Source organism: Capsicum annuum, chromosome 3 (assembly GCF_002878395.1).
Source record: "Capsicum annuum cultivar UCD-10X-F1 chromosome 3, UCD10Xv1.1, whole genome shotgun sequence".
Taxonomy (NCBI): domain Eukaryota; kingdom Viridiplantae; phylum Streptophyta; class Magnoliopsida; order Solanales; family Solanaceae; genus Capsicum; species Capsicum annuum.
The window spans coordinates 266,932,323-266,952,626 of NC_061113.1; the positions used below are offsets into that span (position 1 = coordinate 266,932,323).

A 20,304-nucleotide genomic window follows, 5' to 3' on the forward strand; every position below is an offset into this window, starting at 1 on the left:
TAAGATATTGATATGTAACAAAAAATCAAAAGCTTAAAGGGATAGGCTTATCCAATGTATGACACATGTCGGCATTTAACTGGAGTTCTGTATATGTAGAAAGATGCCCAGTTTGCCACATGTCATACTTGGATCCACGCAAAAAGATCAAAACCCAAAGATATCCACAGCCCAGACACTTGCCAGCCTACAATCTGAATTGTGAAAGTAGTTTTGTTAGTTTGGAGTGTAAGAGCAATGGCATCTTTAGCAACACTTGCAGCAGTGCAGCCCACTACCTACGTTAAGGGCCTAGCTGGAAGCTCCATCACCGGAACTAAGCTTCATCTTAAGTCATCTCGTGTCAATTTGAAAGCCACTAAATCCAGGTAATTAGATGATGTCCTCTACCTTTTTGTCATTGTCAACTTATGATTTACACATTTAGTTACTCCCTTCATTATAAGATGTATTTGTTCATCATATTAATAATATTGTAACTTGTAGTATTTTTTATATAGTTATAGAACATCTAAACTTTAAATTTTAAAATAATGAACTAATCTAATTTAATTTAGCCATGAAGATTAGTCAATAGACTCTCGTGAACCGAACGAAGGGAGTACTTAAATATATCTTCAACATGTCTCCTCATATGCCGTCTTGTCTTTTTTCCTTAGCCAAACATGTACTGCAATATGTCTTTGACAGTGGGTGACTCTGTGACTTGAACTCAGTTTGTGACTGGAGGCGAAACCGGGATTTTTACTTTATGGGTTCTAAACCATAATCTTTTTTACGTTATTGGGTTTCTAGATAGATTATTTCTACATATTAAATGAGTTTTTTTTAAATACAAATACATGGTTTGAACCGAAGGTACTGGATTCTGCGAACTCGTAGCTTTAAAGCTGGCTCCTCTACTGTGTGTGACCACCCCGTTGTTTAAGACAGTAGTGGAAATACAAGTTTTATTTAACTAATTATGTTATCAATGTTCTTGGTGTCATCTGTGAACATCCATTTGCTAGTTATGTTGGTAGGAAGTTTGATTCAGTTCATCCAACAAAAGAAGGAATTTTCAAAAGATTTAAATTACCCTGTTCATATAGGCACCGAAGACGGGGTTGAAATGACATTGGATGTATTTATTGCTTATAAACATGAATTGTTGAGGTCATTGTGATATGACTAATTACATGTTTGTATTGTAGGGCTGGTCCCGTGGTTGCCAAATATGGTGACAAGAGTGTATACTTTGATTTGGAGGATTTGGGCAACACCACTGGCCAGTGGGACTTGTATGGATCAGATGCACCTTCACCATACAACTCTCTTCAGGTACTTTATTTTTGTCCACTCAATTTGATCCGTTTTGTTAGTTTTCTGTATATGTGTATGGTACTTCCGTTGACATTTTCACATGACCTGTTAGTGAGTCTAACTTTATGAATTTGTTTAGAATTGCAATTGGAGAGAAGTATGATAACATACTTATATGGTCATTTTCCATAACCATTGAGAATAGCACAACTTGGAGCTTTTGCCTTATTCCTTGATACTCTTCAGAGTTTCCAGATTTATCTCTTTACGAATCTGGAATTCCAAAAGTTATCAAGATTACTTATTATTCATCTGACTTCAATTTTGCATTCATTGGTACTATGCTTGAGTTGTCGTTTTGTTTTTCATTTATTTAGACGGGGAATCTTTTTCGTCATTGCTTGGTAATAAATCATGTGTAGGATGGATCACATGCTAACTTTTATATAAGTTGGCCATGGTGTAATTTATGATTCTGATTGAAGTTGGATAAGCACATTTTCAAGAAGCTCTATCCTAAAAAAAATTTCTTTCAAAGCATAAAAGCAAACAGTTTAAGATTATGATCTTCGAAATGCGAAGCAATCTAAACCATGCCATCCAACTTAACTGTGTCGCGTGCTGCTGTATGTTTTGTAGAGCAAGTTCTTTGAGACATTTGCTGCTCCATTCACCAAGAGAGGTCTCTTGCTCAAATTTTTGATTTTGGGAGGTGGCTCCACCCTCGCTTACTTCAGTTCTACAGCATCAGGGGATATCCTACCAATCAAGAAAGGCCCACAACTTCCACCCAAGCTCGGGCCACGTGACAAGATCTAATTGCTTTCAGATCCAATTCTCATACTTCAATTTGTTATTTATGTATGTTCTCCAGTTTGTGTTAAGTATAATTGAAGACTTACCATTACTATAATTTATGTCTTACGGTGAATTTGTAGCATTTGCTTTCTTACTTGATTGCTTTAATTTGTCTGCGAATATTAGCAAATTTTTGATGTGTTCTTACCTATACTTTCTTTAGTTGAAGTGAAAGGAATTTAAGATAAGTTACTGGTGATTGAACTTATTACCAATTCTGTAAACTGCAAACCAGATAAAACTTAAAATGATGAACTACAGATCATATTTTTTTATTAATAGATCTGAAACCAGAGGTTATTCCAGGTAAAAGGTCAGCAATTCCCATTGTTGTTCAACAATAAGGTGACATCTTGTACTGAGTAAACGATTTCAAGAACTGCCACAGGCCCATTAGGTCTACTAACTTATCCCTACTTACAAAAGGAACGACTTTAGTGAAATCCTAGATTGTTGTGATTCATCTCGATATGTACACTTGACGCCGAGCTTTCTTAAATCTGGTGAAACTCTGTCCGTCTGTCCTTGCGTCTGATGAGTCAATCAGTATTCTGCAGTGAAGTCGCTTAGTGGCGTGCTGTTGGACTTCTGAGACCAGCTAAATTATCTAGGTAAGAGACTCTATTGTTAGTAACTACATTTGGAGGTTTGCTTACGAGTTTTGCGTCACTTTCTTTGGATTGGTCTTCCTTCATATCTTTCTCCGCATCATCATCTCCTTCCTCCCATCCCATGAAATCCAGCAGTGTCATTGAATTAGGAGTATCTCCAGAACTAAGCTTCTCTACATCTTCCTTGTCGTTCATTCCATATGATACTTTCAATGGATCTTCGATAGGATACCTCTTCACTTCTCCATTTGAAGGATCTTGGGCTAGATTATCTGCTTGTATTACATCTTCAATTCGCGACATGACTGTGAATGCCCTGCTCTCAATTATTCTTGAATAGCTTTCTAAAATAGCATGCCCGATATCCTATAAGACAAAATAGATAATAGGTTATGATTTTGTTGAAAACAACTGGATTTTCTATAAGGCTGAATCCTTCCGTGAAGTAGGGGTCAATGCGTATGGATGATCTGGTAAATGCATTTCATAAATAAGCAGGTAAGCAGTCTTGACACGTTAGAATATCAGTAAAATGGAAAAATAATCAACACGGGGTCTTCTTACTCTGTTGTACTGAATTTTGCTTATGTCTAGCGATGACTGAGGAATTCCTGGGAACCGATGCTTAAGGATAAGCAAGATAGTTTCAGCTCGCTCTTCAAATATTTCTCTTTTCTCCATACTAACAGCTGAACTCCAAGCTGACTTCGCATCTTTTGCATTCATCTTTCTTCTCCAAATAATTACGGAAGCCTCAATCCTGTTCTTGAGGTCTAGAATTTTATGTTCAGAGGACAAGTCCATAGTTGAAAGGAAGTAGTCAGGATCAAAGTATTCATCCGTGATGCTCCTGTATATCGAGTCTCCAAGACTTGCTCTCCCATTCTTAACACATACACAAAAGTGTAAATTAAATCAAAATAGTAAGCTGCTAACAGAGAGATGCTAAATTTTTTTATCCTTATTGTACCTTGGGAAGGTTTTCTATATAATTTTCAGGAACCTCCATCTCTGTAAGAATTTGAGCATTTATGGCGAGGGCTGCTTTATGAACTTGGTTTACCGAATCTTTCTGAAATTGCAGCCATTTCCTTGTAGCATCGGACAAGCCATTAGGAGGAACCTTAGGGGTAGGTATCCACCATTTATCATCTTTCCTGCTGTTTTTTCCTTCTTCGTCCTGGGATGTATAAGAGATTTCACTTTGGTCTTCAAAACTATCTAAGCAATCCTGTTCATTGTAAAACCAAACAGAAGCATAACTAAACGCAAACTACATTATTTAAAATGATATAACCGAACCAAAAAATGAAAGAAAGTTTTCGCTTTACCAGAAGCATTGTGTCAAGTTTACGTAATGCTGGGATGTTCATTTGAAGATCGGTTCTCTGCTTTGTTATCATAATCTGAAAAAAGCAAGCATTTGGCTCTTGTTAGTTTGTTAGGAACATAGGTAATAGATGAGAAGAGGAATTTTCGAGGAGAGACCATTGTGTACCTCCATGGTTGTTCCATCTTTTGCTTTTTGTTTAGAAGCAACAAATTCAACAATATGATCTGTAACAGACAAGAGCCAATCAATTTCTTTTCTCCACTTGATTTTCGTCTCTGGTTGCATGGGCTCCAATCTCTTCTGTTCTCCAAATGCCGAAGCTGCATATTTGTGAAAAAGAAACAAAAGATATATTGATTTTGTTTATATTCATAAATATATCGCTATATACAGATGAAGACATGGCGGGATAAGGATACCTGCTAGGTTTGTGATTGCATTTGACAACGCCAATGCTGATGAAACACCCTTTCCTCCACCAGACATATCCTCACCAAGGAGCAACTTGGCAAATTTTTCCTTCATCTGCTCCATTTCTGAGTAAAAATTAGAAGAGCACATTCGCCAAAAATATGGTCAGACCAAGCAAAAAAGAAAAGAAGATTAAAAAAAAAACATATTGTTATTATAGAAATCCATGTAAAATCATTTCAGACGGAACTAAGAGGCCAGGAGGGTTCCTTCGCCAGAAAATTACACGGTATATATAAGGTCAATTTTTTTTTTAATATGCATGTATAGCATATGTTGAACCCCATATATCCTTCTTCTATGATTTGTTTCTGTACACTTCGAACCCCTTTAATGAAATTTCTGACTCTGCCATAACCAACATGAATTGTAGAATGCACATAAGGAGCGGCATAGGGATTGGAAGAAACAAAAGCATAAAAACTACATGAAACAGGAGCAGATAAAATTGAATGCTTTTGCCAATTTCCAAAAGAAAAAAAAATCCTTGAAAAAATTAGCCTCGAGTTGAAGCCTCAAAGGGAGTGAAATGAAATATCTAAATTCCGTTAAAAAATTAGCCATTATGAGAGACGAGAAGAATATTCACATTTGAATGAATGAAGTATGTGATAACATTTTCGAAGAGAAGAAGAAGATGACATGCCTGAAGGAGCGTTGTTCTGGTTGACGGTAGGAGAGGCAGAATCATCGGCCTTACTAATATTACGTGCCCTGATGGTCTCTTTACGGGTAAGTCTCCACCCATTAACGTTTTGAGATTCTGTTGAAGGAATCTCTAATTTCTCTTCCTCAACTGCTCGAACCATATTTTCTGATTCAAGCAACAAAATAATACCAACACGACTGAGGTCGAAACAATAAAACAGAAAATATGCAATGATAGGGCGATGGATGAAGAAAATGGAAACTTTGAGAGAAGGAAAAAGGGGTTCAGCAGGGGCAGATAGGAAGAGAAAAAGAGACACAAGTCTTTTTTCTTTCTTGGTTGATGGAAAATGAAGGAGTCTTTGATGTTAGGCTCTCTGTTTTTGTGAATGGTTGAGAGAACGTGGGGTGTATGTTTTTTTCTATATAAATGAAGGATTGATTGGCAAGTTTTTATGAGCATTCCATAACCGGGAGGTCATAGGTTAAGCCAAGAAATAGCATATTATAGAAATGCAAGGTAAAGTTATACTATATATTAACCCTTGAGGTTCGATTTTTCATCGAAATCTATACATACCGTGTGTTGTGGAGCACCAGACTACCCTTATTCAATACATTTAACTTTAATTAAATAAAATATGTTATTTTGGTCTTTTTATATAGGTATATGTTATGATCATTTTTAAAAGTATATTAAGCTTAAATATAGGATAGCTGTATGGATTTTAGCTTAATGCATGGTATTAAACGGTGGAACGGTTAATGATCTGAATATCTGTGAATGTTCATAAGCAAAAGGATTAACAATACACATTTCAATATAATAAATATGTTAGATGTTAACAAACAGTAAGATTAAATTTAATAATAAATAAGGTACCAAAGGATGTTATTAACCATTTTGTTTTCTTGTCTTGTTCAGAAGAACATCGCTGAAACAACAAATGGGTGAACGTTAATGGCACACATTCTACTTTCATAAAATAAGAATCGAGATAAGGTCAAATATTGGCAAAACTGCTGCCAAAAAATAATGTGTACTTATATTTTGTCTGTATTCTTTTCCCTAATTAAAAAGATAACTTATTTTTCCTCCATACTAATTTTCTATTCAAATAGTAAGTTGATAAAACAAATGGGGTGGTTCTCTCCAAGGTTGGCATATGGCCTTTTTTATTTTACGTAACTGCTTCGCACGACTTGCTTCTGGGAAAACAATAGCCAACCTTATGAATGATGATCAGTTGTTTAATCAACTTTTATTCACTAAACAATGCAAAGGGCTTAATTGTTATATTATTTAAAAGTTAATAACATTTTAAAAAATTTTATATAGTAAGCAATATTATACGTAATTTGCATGCATGGTGCAACACATGATCATGATAATGATGGACCAGGAAGGATTCAGGAAGGCGATAATGTGAATATAATTGAATTCACATATTGTCTTCCATTATTAACTTTAGGATCGTTTTGTTCATGGGTAAGATGGAATATTTAGAATTTAACCTCAGAATTAAATTTACTTTGTTTGATTGAACGTGAAGGAGAGCCTTGGAGCAATTAGTGAAATTGTTACCATGTGATTATGAGGTTACGAATTTAAATTGTGAAGACAATCTTTCGTAGAAATGCATGATAAGATTATGTACAATAAAAATTAGTATTTTCTTGAATCCCAGCATAACGGACACTTTAATGCATCGACTGTCATTATTTTGTTTGGTTGGACTTGTATCTATCAAGTGATAATATTAAAGCCATATCTCCTATGTGGCATACTTAAACTTGTACTAATAAAGACATTCTATATGACATAATATACTTAGGATATCATGTAAGACAAAAATTGATCATGTAAGATGTCACATGGGATATATGTGTCTACTTATTCAACTTTATACAAATTTTAAGCTACTACTTATGCATATCTAGAGTTGAAGGTAATAGATGTAATCTCACGCCAAATTAAATAGCATTTTTATGTATGGTACCTTTTAAAAAGGCACATGTCGTGTGGAGCAACTCTCAAGTCTCACCTACCAATTACATAAGCACCGAGATTCAAGCGGATAGGGCTAGACAAGCAGGAGAAATGGAATCTATAGGAGTGTTAATGACATGCCCAATGTCACCATACCTTGAACATGAGCTAGACAAGCGTTTCAACTTCCTCCGCCTCTGGAAATTCCCAGCAAATCAAAAAAGCCACTATTTGAAACTACATTCAGAGTCCATCCAAGGAGTCGTCGGAAACGCAACGATAGGAGCAAATGCGGAGTTAATCGGAGCATTACCGAAGCTGGAAATCGTATCGAGTTACAGTGTGGGATTGGATAAGATCGATTTGGGACTTTGCAGGGAAAAGGGGATTAAGGTTACTTATTGTCCTGATTTGATTACGGATGATGCTGCAGATACCGGAATTGCTTTGATTTTGGCAGTTTTGAGGAGGATTTGCCAGTGTGATCGATACATTAAGAACGGAGACTGGAAGAAGAATGGTGATTTCATGTTGACGACCAAGGTACATTTCTCTCTGTGTCCACCAGAAGATTTTCTTTTGGATTTTTGGTCCAAGTTGTAGTCACGTCCAGTGCTACAGAGCGTGTTGAGACTAATTTTGGACTCTCGGGTATGGGCTTAAAAGCAGCGATTGCGAACTGGCCTATAGTAATGTCATCGGTAACCACTTTTAGGAACAAAATTTAAATTTGTATAAATAACATAAATATAAATTATACTCTCCCTCACTTTTTTTAATTACTTTACTCTCTCTTTCTATTAATATACATAGAATAGCCGACATATACATAGCATTCTGTGTATATGTTGGAATTTTTGTAATATGTTCAGGGAATTGAGATTTTTTGTAATATTGGAAACATAAGTTGTGTATTTGTATAATTTTTAGTTTATCAAGCACTCTCCTTATAATATATTACTCTCCATTTTTTTTATTTTATGTGTTATAGTTTGATCGAATATGAAGTTTCAAAAATAAGGAAAGATTTGATAATGTTTTTCATATTGTTCTTATTAAAAAATTTTCTATTACTATCCTTAATTAAGTGCGTAGGACCAATAAAGATAAAAGTGAAATTGTATCTTTAAATTGTTACCAAATAGGAAATAAGAAAATATGACATTCTTTTTGGGACGAAAAAAAAAAATGACGCATAAAATGGGGCTGAAGAAGTGTTATATTTAGTATTGGAAAAGTGGCAAATATATTCCACAATTTTGCTATTTAGAGTAAATTTAGATCTCGTTAAAAGAGTGGTGTATCATGTACGTGTATCTTCACTATCTGATAAATGTTAGCATATTTACTTGTCTGTTTTAGCAAATTAAATTTTTTTTTTTTTTTTAAGTATATGTTTTAATTACTTTCTACGTCTTATTTTATATGACATCCTTTGATATGATGTTTAAAAAAAAACACTTTCAAAACTTATAATTTAAAATAACTTTTGATAGTTGTATCACTGTAAATCATTTCATTTGAAATAAAAGAGAAATTTAAAGTCAATTATTTCTAAATATAATAAGATAACATTTTTTTTACGGCAGACTTATAAAAAGAAAGTGTCACGTAAAATAAAATGAAAAAAAAAATTCAATAATTAAACTTAAAATTTAAAAATATAATTAATAAAATTAATTTAATACATATTTTTCAAGTAAATATTTAGTTGATATGGATTACTCTCTCGTTGATTTTACTTGTCCCATAATATTGTTGTACAAACAGATGAAAAAGTCACCACACATCTTGTGCAACTGATCAACTCCTCATAACAAAAGAAGGAGAGTTCACAAGGCAACTCTTCACTCTCCGCGCGCACACACACAAACAAAAAAATGGAAAGCATCGGAGTATTGATGGCGTGTCCAATGTCATCCTACTTAGAGCGAGAACTAGACAAGCGATTCAAGCTCTTCCGCTTCTGGAACTTCCCGCAGAAGTCTGAATTCCTGAATGAGCACGCTGATTCCATCCGTGCTGTTGTCGGCAATGCCTTCGCCGGCGCTGACGCTGAGTTAATCGATTCCCTTCCGAAGCTCGAGATTGTTTCGAGTTTCAGTGTTGGTTTAGATAAGATTGATTTGAATAAGTGTAAAGAGAAGGGGATTAGGGTTACGAATACTCCTGATGTTTTGACTGAGGATGTCGCTGATTTGGCTATTGGATTGATGCTGGCTGTACTTAGGAGGATTTGTGAGTGTGATCGCTATGTTAGGAAAGGGCTGTGGAAGACCTCCGGTGATTTCAAATTGACTTCTAAGGTCTCCAATTTTCACTTTCTTTTTGTTCAATTTCTGCCGCTTTTATTTTGTCCATGTTAGGTCTGTATACCATCCTACTAGGAGGTCACGGGTTAAGTCGTGGAAATAGACTCTTGCAGAAATGCAAAGTAAGGCTGCAAACGATAGACCCCGCGGGAGCTTTATTGCACTAGACCCTTTTTTTTATAAGGTCTGTATATCATAGTCTGATGCCTATGAGAAAAGCACATTTCATTGAAATTTTGAAGCTTTGCTGCCTGAACCAAAAAAGATGGGAAATTTAGATATAAAGAGATGCTAATATTACCATCTGTCAATTATTGGCTTTGCTGCCTGAAGCAAAAATATGGGAAATTTAGCTGTAAAGAAACGAAAATATTACTATCTGTGGATTCTTGGGTTTACTGGAGTGTTAGAAATATAGGCTTGTTGCCTGACATCAAGTTCTTGTACTTCTCCTATCCACTTATACAAAGGAGATGATTTCTGCTTTCCCATATATATAAAAATTCAATAGTATTGGCGCATACTATTACTACTACACCAACATACCTAGTGTAGTTCCACAAAGTGGGATCTGGGGAGGGTGGAGTGTACGGAGACCTTCCCCCTCCTTCACGGATAGATAGGTTGTTTCCGATAGACCCGCGGCTCAAGAAACCCATTATTGGCGCGTATTGTAGTATTGAATCGTGCCAAATATGGTTACAGATTCTGATCTATGTCAGCGCATCTAATTCTTTGCATTAATGTAATTTTAATGTGTTTGATGGCCAATTAAATATCTAGCAGTGCTTTGGATTTCATAGCTTTTGTTTTATCATCTGTGACTTTTGTGCTTGAAAAGAAAATACCAAGAGCCCAAACGAATACTCTTTACAAGATAGGAGGTTCTGTCATTTCTGTTAATTCTCTTATTATCTGGTCTTTAGAGGGATGGCCTTGGCTCAGCGGTAAGCTTGCTTACCGAGGTGTGCCAGGGTCGGGGGTTCGAAACGCGAGGGCGCGTAGGTCAGGCCCGGAGTGGTCCCCCCCTCCCCGACACCTATGGAGTAGGTATGAACCGGGTCGTCCCCCCTCTTATTATCTGGTCTTTGTGTTATTTCAGGGAGCTTGCAGTTTAATATTCACCTGTCATTTTCAGAACTCGGAACCAAAATAAGCTATCTATTTAAAAAGTTACCAAAATAGGTTAAACGTAATAATTTATTACGTTTTTCACTTTTTTGTTAACGATCAACTAACGGAGTTGACTTTTTTAAAAATGTAATAAATTATTACGTTTTACACATTTATTTGTAAAACATAATAATTTATTACATTGTGTCAGAAAAATATGTAAAACGTAAGAATTTCTTACGTTTTACACGAGAATCAAGGTAAAAGAAGGGCATTGATTAGTCAAATCAATAATAAAAGTCAGTTTTCTGAAAAGTTGTACTAAAACGTAAGACTTTGTTACGTGTTTCACTTTTTAAAAGACTGATAGAATGTAATATTTTATTACGTTATTAGCTTTTTAGAATCCGTCCTTTTTATACTGCCAGTAACACTAATTTGTTTTGGTTTCTTATAAATTGGAAGTTGTACCAGCTATTACCCATGCATTTTAGGAAAATCTATACTCACGAAGCTTTCCACTTGCAACCATTTCCAAACTACCACCATTGGACTTTAGACATTGGCACTGAGATGCTGTCAATGCAAAACTAAATATCTTATTCACTCTAGAAAAAATGTATATATTTGACAGGGCTGCTGTAGACATATCCAAATTACACAATTCCACTCATTGAAACAATTAGAAATGCATAACCTTGCAAATCAACGGAAATAACCAGTCCCAAGTAAGGTTTAACAGCAAAATTTGAATTTCATTGGATTGAATACAGCTACTTCCTATTTCTAAGTTCGAGTATACAATTCAGCAACACCAATAGTGCACTGAGTCCGACTGAAAATGGTTTCCAGAAAGCTCAACGTCTATATCTCTATACATCACCAAAGTTATCCAACAGAAACATAATCTGCTCTAAGAGAAGTTTCTCTCCCGCATGAACTGCTCTATCTTGTCTACATCTTCTGGGGTGTCAACACCGTGAGTCTCATGGTCAACTTTTATCACCTGCATACAAGACATAATCAATCCACTTGGATTCTAAAAAGTTAATAACGTAATAAAATATTACGTTTTATCAGTCTTTTAAAAAGTGAAACACGTAGCAAAGTCTTACGTTTTAGTTCAACTTTTCAGAAAAGTGACTTTTATTATTGATGTGACTAATCAATGGCTTTCTTTACCTCAATTCTCGTATAAAACGTAAGAAATTCTTACGTTTTATATATTTTTCTGACACAACGTAATAAATTATTACGTTTTACAAATAAATGTGTAAAACGTAATAACTTCTTACGTTTTTTAAAAAGTCAACTCCGTTAGTTGACCGTTAACAAAAAGTAGAAAACGTAATAAATTATTACGTTTAGCCTATTTTGGTAACTTTTAAAATAGGTGACCTTTTTTGGTCACTTTTTTAATTTCGTGGCTCATTTTGGTTCCGAGTTCTCCTTTTCAACTGTTTGATCTTTCACTGTTATGTGGTAAAGAGCTTCTTTGCTTCTATAACACATCTGTGGCAATATGTATATCCTTGAGTTGCTCGATGTTTTAGATGAGCCTCAATATTCATCCATAACTTGTGTTCATTTTAAGAGAGCTATTCCATAATACCCTTTAATTGTGTTGCATGCTTTCCTTTCAACTTAATGTACTTCAAATGTATTCTGTGCTTATGTAGCAAAATAAAGCATTTTTTCATTTGGAAAAATTGATATTGAATACCAATAAGTCTTTGGCTAGTGGAGAACTTGAATTTCCTTTGGACGGAACTCTAAGACATACTATATGACCATATTAGTTGTAAGTAATTGTCTTGGAGGTAGTGTCACATTAACTGTGGAAGCTAAAGCCAGTTAGTCACCAGATAGCAATTTCTGGTTGTTCTTAGTTGTAATTTTTGGAGCCTTTTCCTGTGGTATTACTCTGGTTATATCTGGCAAATTGACTGAGAAAAATGGAACGTACTCTTTCATTCAATGATGTATATTTTTGGCTTTGGGATATGTATAAATCTCTACCTGATTCCTTCCATCTCTTTTGCAGTTTAGTGGCAAATCAGTGGGTATCATAGGATTGGGAAGGATTGGCTTAGCAATTGCTAAGAGAGCAGAAGCTTTTGACTGTCCAATCAGTTACTACACGAGATCAGAAAAGCCAAATACAAATTATAAGTACTATCCAAGTGTTGCTGAGTTGGCTTCCAATTGCCAGATTCTGGTTGTGGCATGTCCACTGACTCCTGAAACTCATCATATTGTCAATCGTGAAGTCATGGAAGCTTTGGGACCAAAAGGGGTTCTGATTAACATTGGTAGGGGTCCTCATGTTGATGAAAAGGAGCTTGTATCTGCTCTTCTTGAAGGCCGATTAGGGGGTGCTGGCCTTGATGTGTTTGAGAATGAGCCTGGAGTACCAGAGCAGCTCTTTGGCCTTGAGAATGTGGTCCTATTGCCTCATGTAGGTAGTGGCACAAAGGAAACACGCAAGGCCATGGCTGACCTTGTCCTTGGGAACTTAGAAGCTCACTTTCTGAAGAAACCGCTGTTAACTCCAGTGGTTTAAGAATATGATGAATGGCTGCTATAATTATTGTTTAGACGTTACATTTTGCTGCAACAATTATGTCCACTTCATGTAGGAGCACATTGTCTCCTGAGCTTTCGAGCAAATATTTCTTGATTGTTTGGGTGCTTCAACTTGCTGTCACTGTTTGTATCTGAATATTTTCCATCTTACATAAATAATACATTAATGATTACAACGTTGATGGTTTAATGGGAGATCTCGTTAGAGAATTCATGATCAAACTGGTCGTATTGAATGATCGGTCATTTTGTAGGATAGATACACTGTCCCGTGATAGTTTTACAGTGACGAGTGGACTACATAATAACTAGTTCAGATTGTCCGAGTCAATTTTGAAGATCAACTCTTGCTCTGAATATTTCAATTTACCATTCAAACCTTTCTGGAAGTTATCAAATTGTTTGGATAAACAACAGACTAAAACTCGTTGAAAACTCCTCGACTTTTAATGCCAAATTGCACTGTATATTGTTGCAGTGTTAGGAGCACAACCTCCCTTTTTCATCCTCTAGCTAAATTTAACATGTGTAAAATCTTGGTCCACGGGTCCATGAAAGAAACTTTTTCAAAAAGAAAAAAAAATCAGTACACGAAAGGGGTTCGTTTGAGTAGTGGTAAAGAGATCTCCTTTTGTTGTGGTAAACAGAAATGGAAGAGATAGGGGTATTATTGATGCGTCCATTGTCCAATTACATCCAGCAAGAGCTGTCCAAACGTTTCACCCTCTTCAAGTACTGGGAAATTCCCGCTGAATCTCTCAAACTACACGCAGATTCCATCCGAGCAGTGGTGGGGAATGGAGTACTGGGAGCCAACTCTCCGTTGATCGACGCTCTGCCCAGATTGGAAATCATATCGAGTCACAGTTCTGGGCTTGACAAGATTGATTTGGTGAAGTGCGAAGAGAGAGGGATTAGGGTCACTTCCACACCCGATGCTGTTACAGATGATGTTGCAGACATGGCCATTTTACTCACAATTGCAACTTTGAGGAGGATTTGTGAAGCTGATCGCTTCGTCAGGAATGGGATTTGGAAGCAAAAGGATTTCGATTTGACTGCCAAGGTACATCCTTTTGACCCATTTTGCTTACCAGTCCCCATCTTTGCCGGTGAAGGTAAATTTTGAATTTACCTAAACCACTGATCTTAGTTGGAGTAACTGGTAAAGTTGCCTCCACGTGACCAGGAGGTCACGGGTTCAAATCTTGAAAACAGCCTCCGACAGAAATGCAAGGTAAGGCTGCGTACGATTGCTGCCATGTGATCAGGAGGTCACGGGTTCAAGTTTTGAAAACAGCCTCCGACAGAAATGCAAGGTAAGACTGCGTACGATACACCGTTGTGGTGGGATCCTTCCCCAGACACCACGCATAAGTTTTAGTACACCGAATTGTCTTTTTTATAATAAAAATAAAATAAAAAATTATCATATATATATATTGTATAATACTTTTGCGGAGGGGGACCCCCTAATTCCGCCCCTGATTTAGTTGGATCTAGTAGAACGTCTTCCACGGCTACCTACTACCTCCCATCATTACACGTATTTGGTAACTCTACCCATCAAAGATTCATATAGTTAAGAAGATTATCTGTGCTTCACAACTTATCTCATTAACCTCTAAGCTACACATTCGAGTGCAATGTGTTCAGCATTTACCTTATTTAAATAAATGTTCATATTTATCTTAATTTTAGACTACGTTGTACTTTTGCAGTCTTGTATATCCTTTTCATTAGCAGATTATTTCCTATTTGCCCTTGGCTTTTAACATAGCTCCAGCATAGTTTGGGTTGATTTCATTTATGTGTCAAAATACCTTGGTAAAAAGGTCCAAAACTATCCCTATACTTTTGATTATGGTTCAAAATTATCCGATATTTTACTTTTGGTAGGTCTGTTGAGTCGAGCTCAAATACAAGATTATTTACTAATGACAAGAGTATGGAAGGTCTCTAGAAATAGCGGCGTGTAAAATTAAGATATTTCGAATGTAAAGAACATTTTTTTACCCTTGTTTAACTGGTATGATGATATTGATTACAAGGAACTTTATCTGCTTTGCCTGGTGACCTTGTGTATTTTGAACCTATCTAAAGTTGAATATTCAATTTGATTTACCCCTTATTATTATTACAATCGACATTTCGGAATAGTTAAAATTTTTTATCCCTTCATCATTTAGGAAATCTTTAAAAATCTAAGAATGAAGCATTGAACCATGTTAGCTTTTTTACTTTCCCCTTTCTAAGTCTTGTTTCTCCTAAGAGCTTATCTTGGTTTGTGCTTCCATTTTTCTTTCAGTTTAGCGGCAAATCGGTAGGTATTGTAGGCTTAGGGAGGATTGGTTCAGCAATTGCCAAGAGAGCTGAAGCTTTTGGATGTTCAATCAGTTACCATTCGCGTTCACAAAAACCAGAGTCAACGCATACCTACTATCCACGTGTTATTGACTTGGCCTCCAACTGCCAGATCCTTGTCATTGCTTGTGCCTTGACTGATGAAACTCATCACATTGTCAACCGTGGAGTTATAGACGCCTTGGGTCCAAATGGAGTTGTTATCAACATTGCAAGGGGTTCTCATATTGATGAACCTGAGCTGGTTTCTGCCCTTGCAGAAGGCAGGTTGGGAGGAGCAGGGTTTGATGTTCTTGAACATGAACCTGAAGTGCCTATGCAACTAGCTAAACTTAATAATGTTGTACTATCACCTCACATCGCAGCTGCCACTGTGGAGAGCCGTAAGGAGATGGCTGACCTCGTCATTGCAAACTTGGAGGCATACTTTTCGAACAAGCCGTTACTAACTCCTGTTCTTTGATACTTCCTGGTGAAGGTCTGTTGATCTTGGAAGTACGTATTGGGAAGGGTGATCCACCGAGAAGCCCGCGTGTAATCAATCATGTTGAATCCCTCCTTTTGAGTTCTGAATCCTACTACAAACACTTGGTTATTAATAAAAAAGAGGTCTGATGATCTTGCACTCAGGTCATAGTTGATTCTTCCGCTTTTATATTCGTCATCCAGAGTAAGATGCCAAGTGTTTCACTGGTTCAAGCTAATGTAAAATTTGGACATGCCCCTCTTTCTTTTGCTAATTGGAAACATGTGAGGATGGTTGATAGTAGCACATTGAGGTGTTTGTTCTCATCATTCCTTGTGATATTGCGTCTCAATATGTTCCTCACATGGGTGATTCGTTTGTTGCTTCTGAGTTCTGAGTGTGTCTATTGTTGGTAAATGTCTAACAAAGAGGTTTATTGTTATAGCACAGATGATCTTGTACTCTTACTGGTTCAAGCCTTCAAGGTAATGTAAAAGTTACGCCCTTATATCTGCTGCTGTTTACAGATTCTCAGAAAGAGCAGGATTGGATCCACCACAGATGGAATTGGCTGCTAACATTTCAGAGGCCCCAGAAACTAAAAATGAACCTGAACCATGCCAATTGGCTGTGAGGTGCAACCATGGGGCTTTCTCCTTCTTACCCATTAGCTCCCCCAACATGCTCAAGAACCAAGAGTCATCCAGGTATTGCCTGAACTATACCAATTGGCTGCGAGGTGAACATAAGTTGGTCCCGACATTAGGGTTGTTAAAAGAATATATTCAGGGTAGTTCAGATTTCAGAAATAGGATATTAAGGAAATCTAACTTTTTGACTCTAACAAGTGCCAAATCCTGTCCTCTGAGGAATCAAAACTCCTCCTTGATAGGTATTGGAATACAAGGAATAGGTAACAGTGGAAACATGATATGCCTCAAATAAATCCCATTTGGTGTGGAAACTGGCTAAAATTACAAATTTCCAACCCTCTAACAATTAAGTTATTAAGCTAAGAGTAATTACAGGCCTTGTTTTCACAATCAAAATCTTACTAAGGAGAGTTGGCTCCTTTGAAGATGAGGAAGTTAAGAGTCTCCAAGGTGAAATAGATAAATGTTCCTTTAGTATGAGTGAAGTAACACCCGAATTTTGATCCCACCACGCACTGCCAGCCACCCCCATATTTCTTGTCAAACTCCTGCATATATACACAACCCCAAAACTTTCAGAAAAAATATTGAATGAAGAAGGCCCAACATATCCTGTTAGAAAAATTTATTTAAGTGTATCTTTTAACTATTATCCACATGTGTGACAAACCACTTGTTTTACATTTACGTCTCAATCATGTGGTTGTCCCTCTTAATTAATACTATATTTTCCCCCTCAGTTGTGATCTGATTCTTTTTGAGGCACCAAACGCGTAAAATTTCTTTTTTGATAATGAATTTGAACTCATAACATCTGCATATTCTCTTACCATATTAAGAAAATGTACCTTTGTCCTAATTCAATCGTAAAAACTAGCTCACGGTGCGATGAGGATTCCTCAATATCATATGAGGAGAACAGCTCATTCACTCAATGAATGTAACATTGGACACCCTGCACATCCTGGAAGGTGTATAACATAACTTATCTAGAAATGTGTGGTCAACTTGTCTAGAGAACGCGTGCTGATAGTGTCAAAAATATAATCAAGCAAGTAACAGTATGCTTCTCTAACAGTTTAAACTTTTAGATTTGGTCACACAATTCAACGAAAAGCCAGACAGAATTAATCACCTTCTTAATATGAGCAGCAATGGATGTGCAGTCTAAAACATCATAAACATCCAGAGCTTGAGAAGCCAAACGCATTGCTTGGATCTGCATCTTCACAGGCATGTCTGTATCTTGAATCACCCCTTTCCCTTCCAGCATTTTTCTCAACTGGTATCTGTTTCCCTCTTTGTTTATTGCTCTGAAGTAGAAGATTTCAATTTATACAATAGAGAAATGAACTTTTCCCTCTCTTATCTCTAAGCAAGAAAATGAAAACAGTGATTGAAACAATAATTCTCAGTTTAAATCCCTTTTTTAGCAAAAGTGAAAAGGTGAGATATTTTGGTGCTGACACATGCAACCGTGTCGTATATTCCTACTTACCTAAAGCACATTTTAAAGTTATTCTATGTTTAAGCCTTCTCTTTCTTTGTCATGCCCTATTGGATAATGATGTGGATGATAACATCTGATAAGGGCTAAACTTATCATCGTGATTTCCAACTACTGCAACAACATACCCGTAAAATTCTTCAAGTGAGGTCTGGAGAAAGTAAAATATATGCAGATTTTATCACTGCTTCAAAAAGATAGAGAGGTTATTTTTAAAAAACGTTCGGTTCAAGTTTAGCAAATTCAAATACAAAGAAGAGAAAAATAGTAAAAAAAATATACCAACCAATCAACCACAGCAAAATACTAATCGCCATAAAATAATGCAGTAATCAAAAAGCAATAAACAACATGATAGATAGCTACAGCTAAACCTTAAGCCACCATATTATGGTGCACGACAATACTCCTAGCCGATTAACATTCCATTTAACACGTGTCCTCCATATCCCCTACCTAAGGTCATGACCTTGATAACCTGAATATGTGTCATGTTCTGTCTAATCACCTCCCCTAATACTACTTCGGCCTATCTTTATCCTTCTTCGCGCCTACTATATCCAACCTCTCGCACCTCATCATTAGGGTGTCTGAACCCCGCCTCATCACATATCCAAACCATCTCAATCTCACTTCCTTTGTCTTGTCCACCATGGAGGTCGATCCCACCCTTATCTCGAATAACCTCATTCTTAATTCTATCACACCTAATACGTCCACACATCCATCCCAACATCCTCATCTCCACGATATATATCTTCTGAACATGAGAGTTTTTTATTGGCCAACACTCCACCCATATAGCAACATTGGTCTAACCATTACTGTATAAAACTTACTTTTAAGTTCGGTAACATTTTTTTATCACACAAGACTCCAGAGGCAGGCCTCCACTTCATCCACGTCGCATCATACGGTGAGTGACATCACCGTCTATGACCTCAGCATCCTGAAAAATAGAGTCAAGATATTTAAAACGATCACTCTTGGGGAGAGCCTATGCATGTGTCCAGACATACTTCCACGTCTTCCTTATGCAACCCCTCATTGAATTTACACTTCAGATACTCCATTTTGGTCCTACTCAACTCAAATTCTTTAGTTTCAGAGTTTTGTCTCCATACCTCCAACCTATCATCTACGTTGATACGTGTCTCATCAATCAGCAGTATATCATTTGTAAATAACATACATCAAGACACTTCATCTTGGATGACCTGCGTCAATACATCCATCACTACAACAAAGAGAAAAAGGACAAAGAGTTGAACCCTGGTGCAATCCCATTTTTACAGAAAAATGTTCCGAGTCTCCTTCTACCGTCCCAACCCATATCTTATATCTATCATACATATCCTTTATCGCCCTAATGTAAGCTATTGGTACACCTCTAGCCTCCAGGTATCTCCAAAGAGCTTCCTTCAAAATTTTGTTGTAGGTTTTCTCAATGTCAATGAACACTATATATAAGTCCTGCTTTTTTTTTTTGTTCAATAATGCTCCATCAGTCTCCTCACCAGATGGATGACTTCCTTAGTGGATCGCCCCGGCATGAATTCAAACTAGTTCTCGGATGTGGACACACACCCCTCACCATCATCTCCATCGCTCGCTTCCAAACTTTCATAGCGTGACTTGACAAATTGACACCCCTATAATTGTTGTAATTTTGGATGACATCCTTATTTTTATACAATAGGATCATTGTACTCCACCTTCATTATATTCTCGAATATTGTAGCCGTCTTAAAAATGACATTGAACAACTCAATCACCCACTTCATCCCTGACCTGTCTGAGCTCTTCCAAAACTCCAAGGAATCTCATAAGGTCCGGTTGCTCTCCTCCTACTCATCTTACTAATATTGCTCCACTTTCTCGACCATAATACATCCATAATATCTAAAATTCCTATATCTCTTAGAGTGCTCTAAATTTTCTAGCACAATAGCTCTATCACCTACCTCGTTCAATAATTTGTACAAGTAAATTTGTCATCTTTGCTTGATGATCGTGATTTCCAACTTTTTTTCTTTATTTATTTGCTGCTTAAATTTTCTTTTGAAAAATGACTATATATATTTTAGTAC

General features: G+C 36.5%; 5 protein-coding genes across 10 annotated transcripts; 3 read left to right on the forward strand and 2 right to left on the reverse strand.

Annotated features, from left to right (window-relative positions):
• Positions 1–68: 68 nt before the first annotated feature.
• On the forward strand, positions 69–2,242 carry LOC107861831 (photosystem I reaction center subunit VI, chloroplastic). The gene is made up of 3 exons (XM_016707202.2): positions 69–368; positions 1,194–1,320; positions 1,942–2,242. The coding sequence occupies exons 1-3, from the start codon at positions 238–240 to the stop codon at positions 2,119–2,121; spliced, it is 438 nt and encodes a 145-aa protein (XP_016562688.1). The 5' UTR covers positions 69–237; the 3' UTR covers positions 2,122–2,242.
• A 156-nt stretch (positions 2,243–2,398) lies between these two features.
• Positions 2,399–7,510, reverse strand: LOC107861822 (rop guanine nucleotide exchange factor 12). 6 transcript variants are annotated; one of them, XM_047410121.1, is made up of 9 exons: positions 7,370–7,510; positions 7,224–7,268; positions 5,222–5,389; positions 4,524–4,640; positions 4,270–4,424; positions 4,103–4,177; positions 3,742–4,002; positions 3,336–3,656; positions 2,399–3,137 (listed from the first exon to the last, which is right to left on the reverse strand). In XM_047410121.1, the coding sequence occupies exons 3-9, from the start codon at positions 5,382–5,384 to the stop codon at positions 2,727–2,729; spliced, it is 1,503 nt and encodes a 500-aa protein (XP_047266077.1). In that variant the 5' UTR covers positions 5,385–5,389; positions 7,224–7,268; positions 7,370–7,510; the 3' UTR covers positions 2,399–2,726. The 6 variants fall into 6 exon arrangements, with proteins under 6 accessions (XP_047266077.1, XP_047266079.1, XP_047266076.1 ...); XM_047410123.1 differs by lacking the exon at positions 5,222–5,389; XM_047410120.1 differs by lacking the exon at positions 7,224–7,268 and having other exon boundaries at positions 7,370–7,503.
• LOC107861828 (glyoxylate/hydroxypyruvate reductase A HPR2-like) lies at positions 7,217–7,816 on the forward strand. Its single transcript, XM_016707199.2, has one exon. It carries the CDS (start codon positions 7,217–7,219, stop codon positions 7,814–7,816), a length of 600 nt encoding a protein of 199 aa, XP_016562685.1.
• A 1,132-nt stretch (positions 7,817–8,948) lies between these two features.
• On the forward strand, positions 8,949–16,393 carry LOC107861824 (D-3-phosphoglycerate dehydrogenase 2, chloroplastic). Its single transcript, XM_047408809.1, has 6 exons — positions 8,949–9,519; positions 12,683–13,195; positions 13,237–13,347; positions 13,868–14,290; positions 14,414–14,461; positions 15,533–16,393. The coding sequence occupies exons 1-6, from the start codon at positions 9,094–9,096 to the stop codon at positions 16,049–16,051; spliced, it is 2,040 nt and encodes a 679-aa protein (XP_047264765.1). The 5' UTR covers positions 8,949–9,093; the 3' UTR covers positions 16,052–16,393.
• Positions 16,394–16,987: 594 nt separating this feature from the next.
• Positions 16,988–18,229, reverse strand: LOC107861830 (dynein light chain 1, cytoplasmic). Its single transcript, XM_016707201.2, has 2 exons — positions 17,843–18,229; positions 16,988–17,255 (listed from the first exon to the last, which is right to left on the reverse strand). The coding sequence occupies exons 1-2, from the start codon at positions 17,978–17,980 to the stop codon at positions 17,109–17,111; spliced, it is 285 nt and encodes a 94-aa protein (XP_016562687.2). The 5' UTR covers positions 17,981–18,229; the 3' UTR covers positions 16,988–17,108.
• Positions 18,230–20,304: the final 2,075 nt, after the last annotated feature.

Bases quoted from the DNA above. Each gene is read 5' to 3' on its own strand.
- LOC107861824 (XM_047408809.1), top strand. From the start codon at position 9,094: ATGGAAAGCATCGGAGTATTGATGGCGTGTCCAATGTCATCCTACTTA. The intron at 13,196-13,236 runs GTTTAAGAATAT...ATTATTGTTTAG, and splicing joins AACCGCTGTTAACTCCAGTG to ACGTTACATTTTGCTGCAAC. The intron at 14,462-15,532 runs GTAAGGCTGCGT...TTTTTCTTTCAG, and splicing joins GCCTCCGACAGAAATGCAAG to TTTAGCGGCAAATCGGTAGG.
- LOC107861831 (XM_016707202.2), top strand. From the start codon at position 238: ATGGCATCTTTAGCAACACTTGCAGCAGTGCAGCCCACTACCTACGTT. The intron at 369-1,193 runs GTAATTAGATGA...TTTGTATTGTAG, and splicing joins TTGAAAGCCACTAAATCCAG to GGCTGGTCCCGTGGTTGCCA. The intron at 1,321-1,941 runs GTACTTTATTTT...TATGTTTTGTAG, and splicing joins CACCATACAACTCTCTTCAG to AGCAAGTTCTTTGAGACATT.
- LOC107861828 (XM_016707199.2), top strand. From the start codon at position 7,217: ATGGTACCTTTTAAAAAGGCACATGTCGTGTGGAGCAACTCTCAAGTC.
- LOC107861822 (XM_047410121.1), bottom strand. From the start codon at position 5,384: ATGGTTCGAGCAGTTGAGGAAGAGAAATTAGAGATTCCTTCAACAGAA. The intron at 4,641-5,221 runs GCATGTCATCTT...ATTTTTACTCAG, and splicing joins CCAGAACAACGCTCCTTCAG to AAATGGAGCAGATGAAGGAA. The intron at 4,178-4,269 runs GTACACAATGGT...TGCTTTTTTCAG, and splicing joins AAGATGGAACAACCATGGAG to ATTATGATAACAAAGCAGAG.
- LOC107861830 (XM_016707201.2), bottom strand. From the start codon at position 17,980: ATGCTGGAAGGGAAAGGGGTGATTCAAGATACAGACATGCCTGTGAAG. The intron at 17,256-17,842 runs GTGATTAATTCT...GTATATATGCAG, and splicing joins TTGCTGCTCATATTAAGAAG to GAGTTTGACAAGAAATATGG.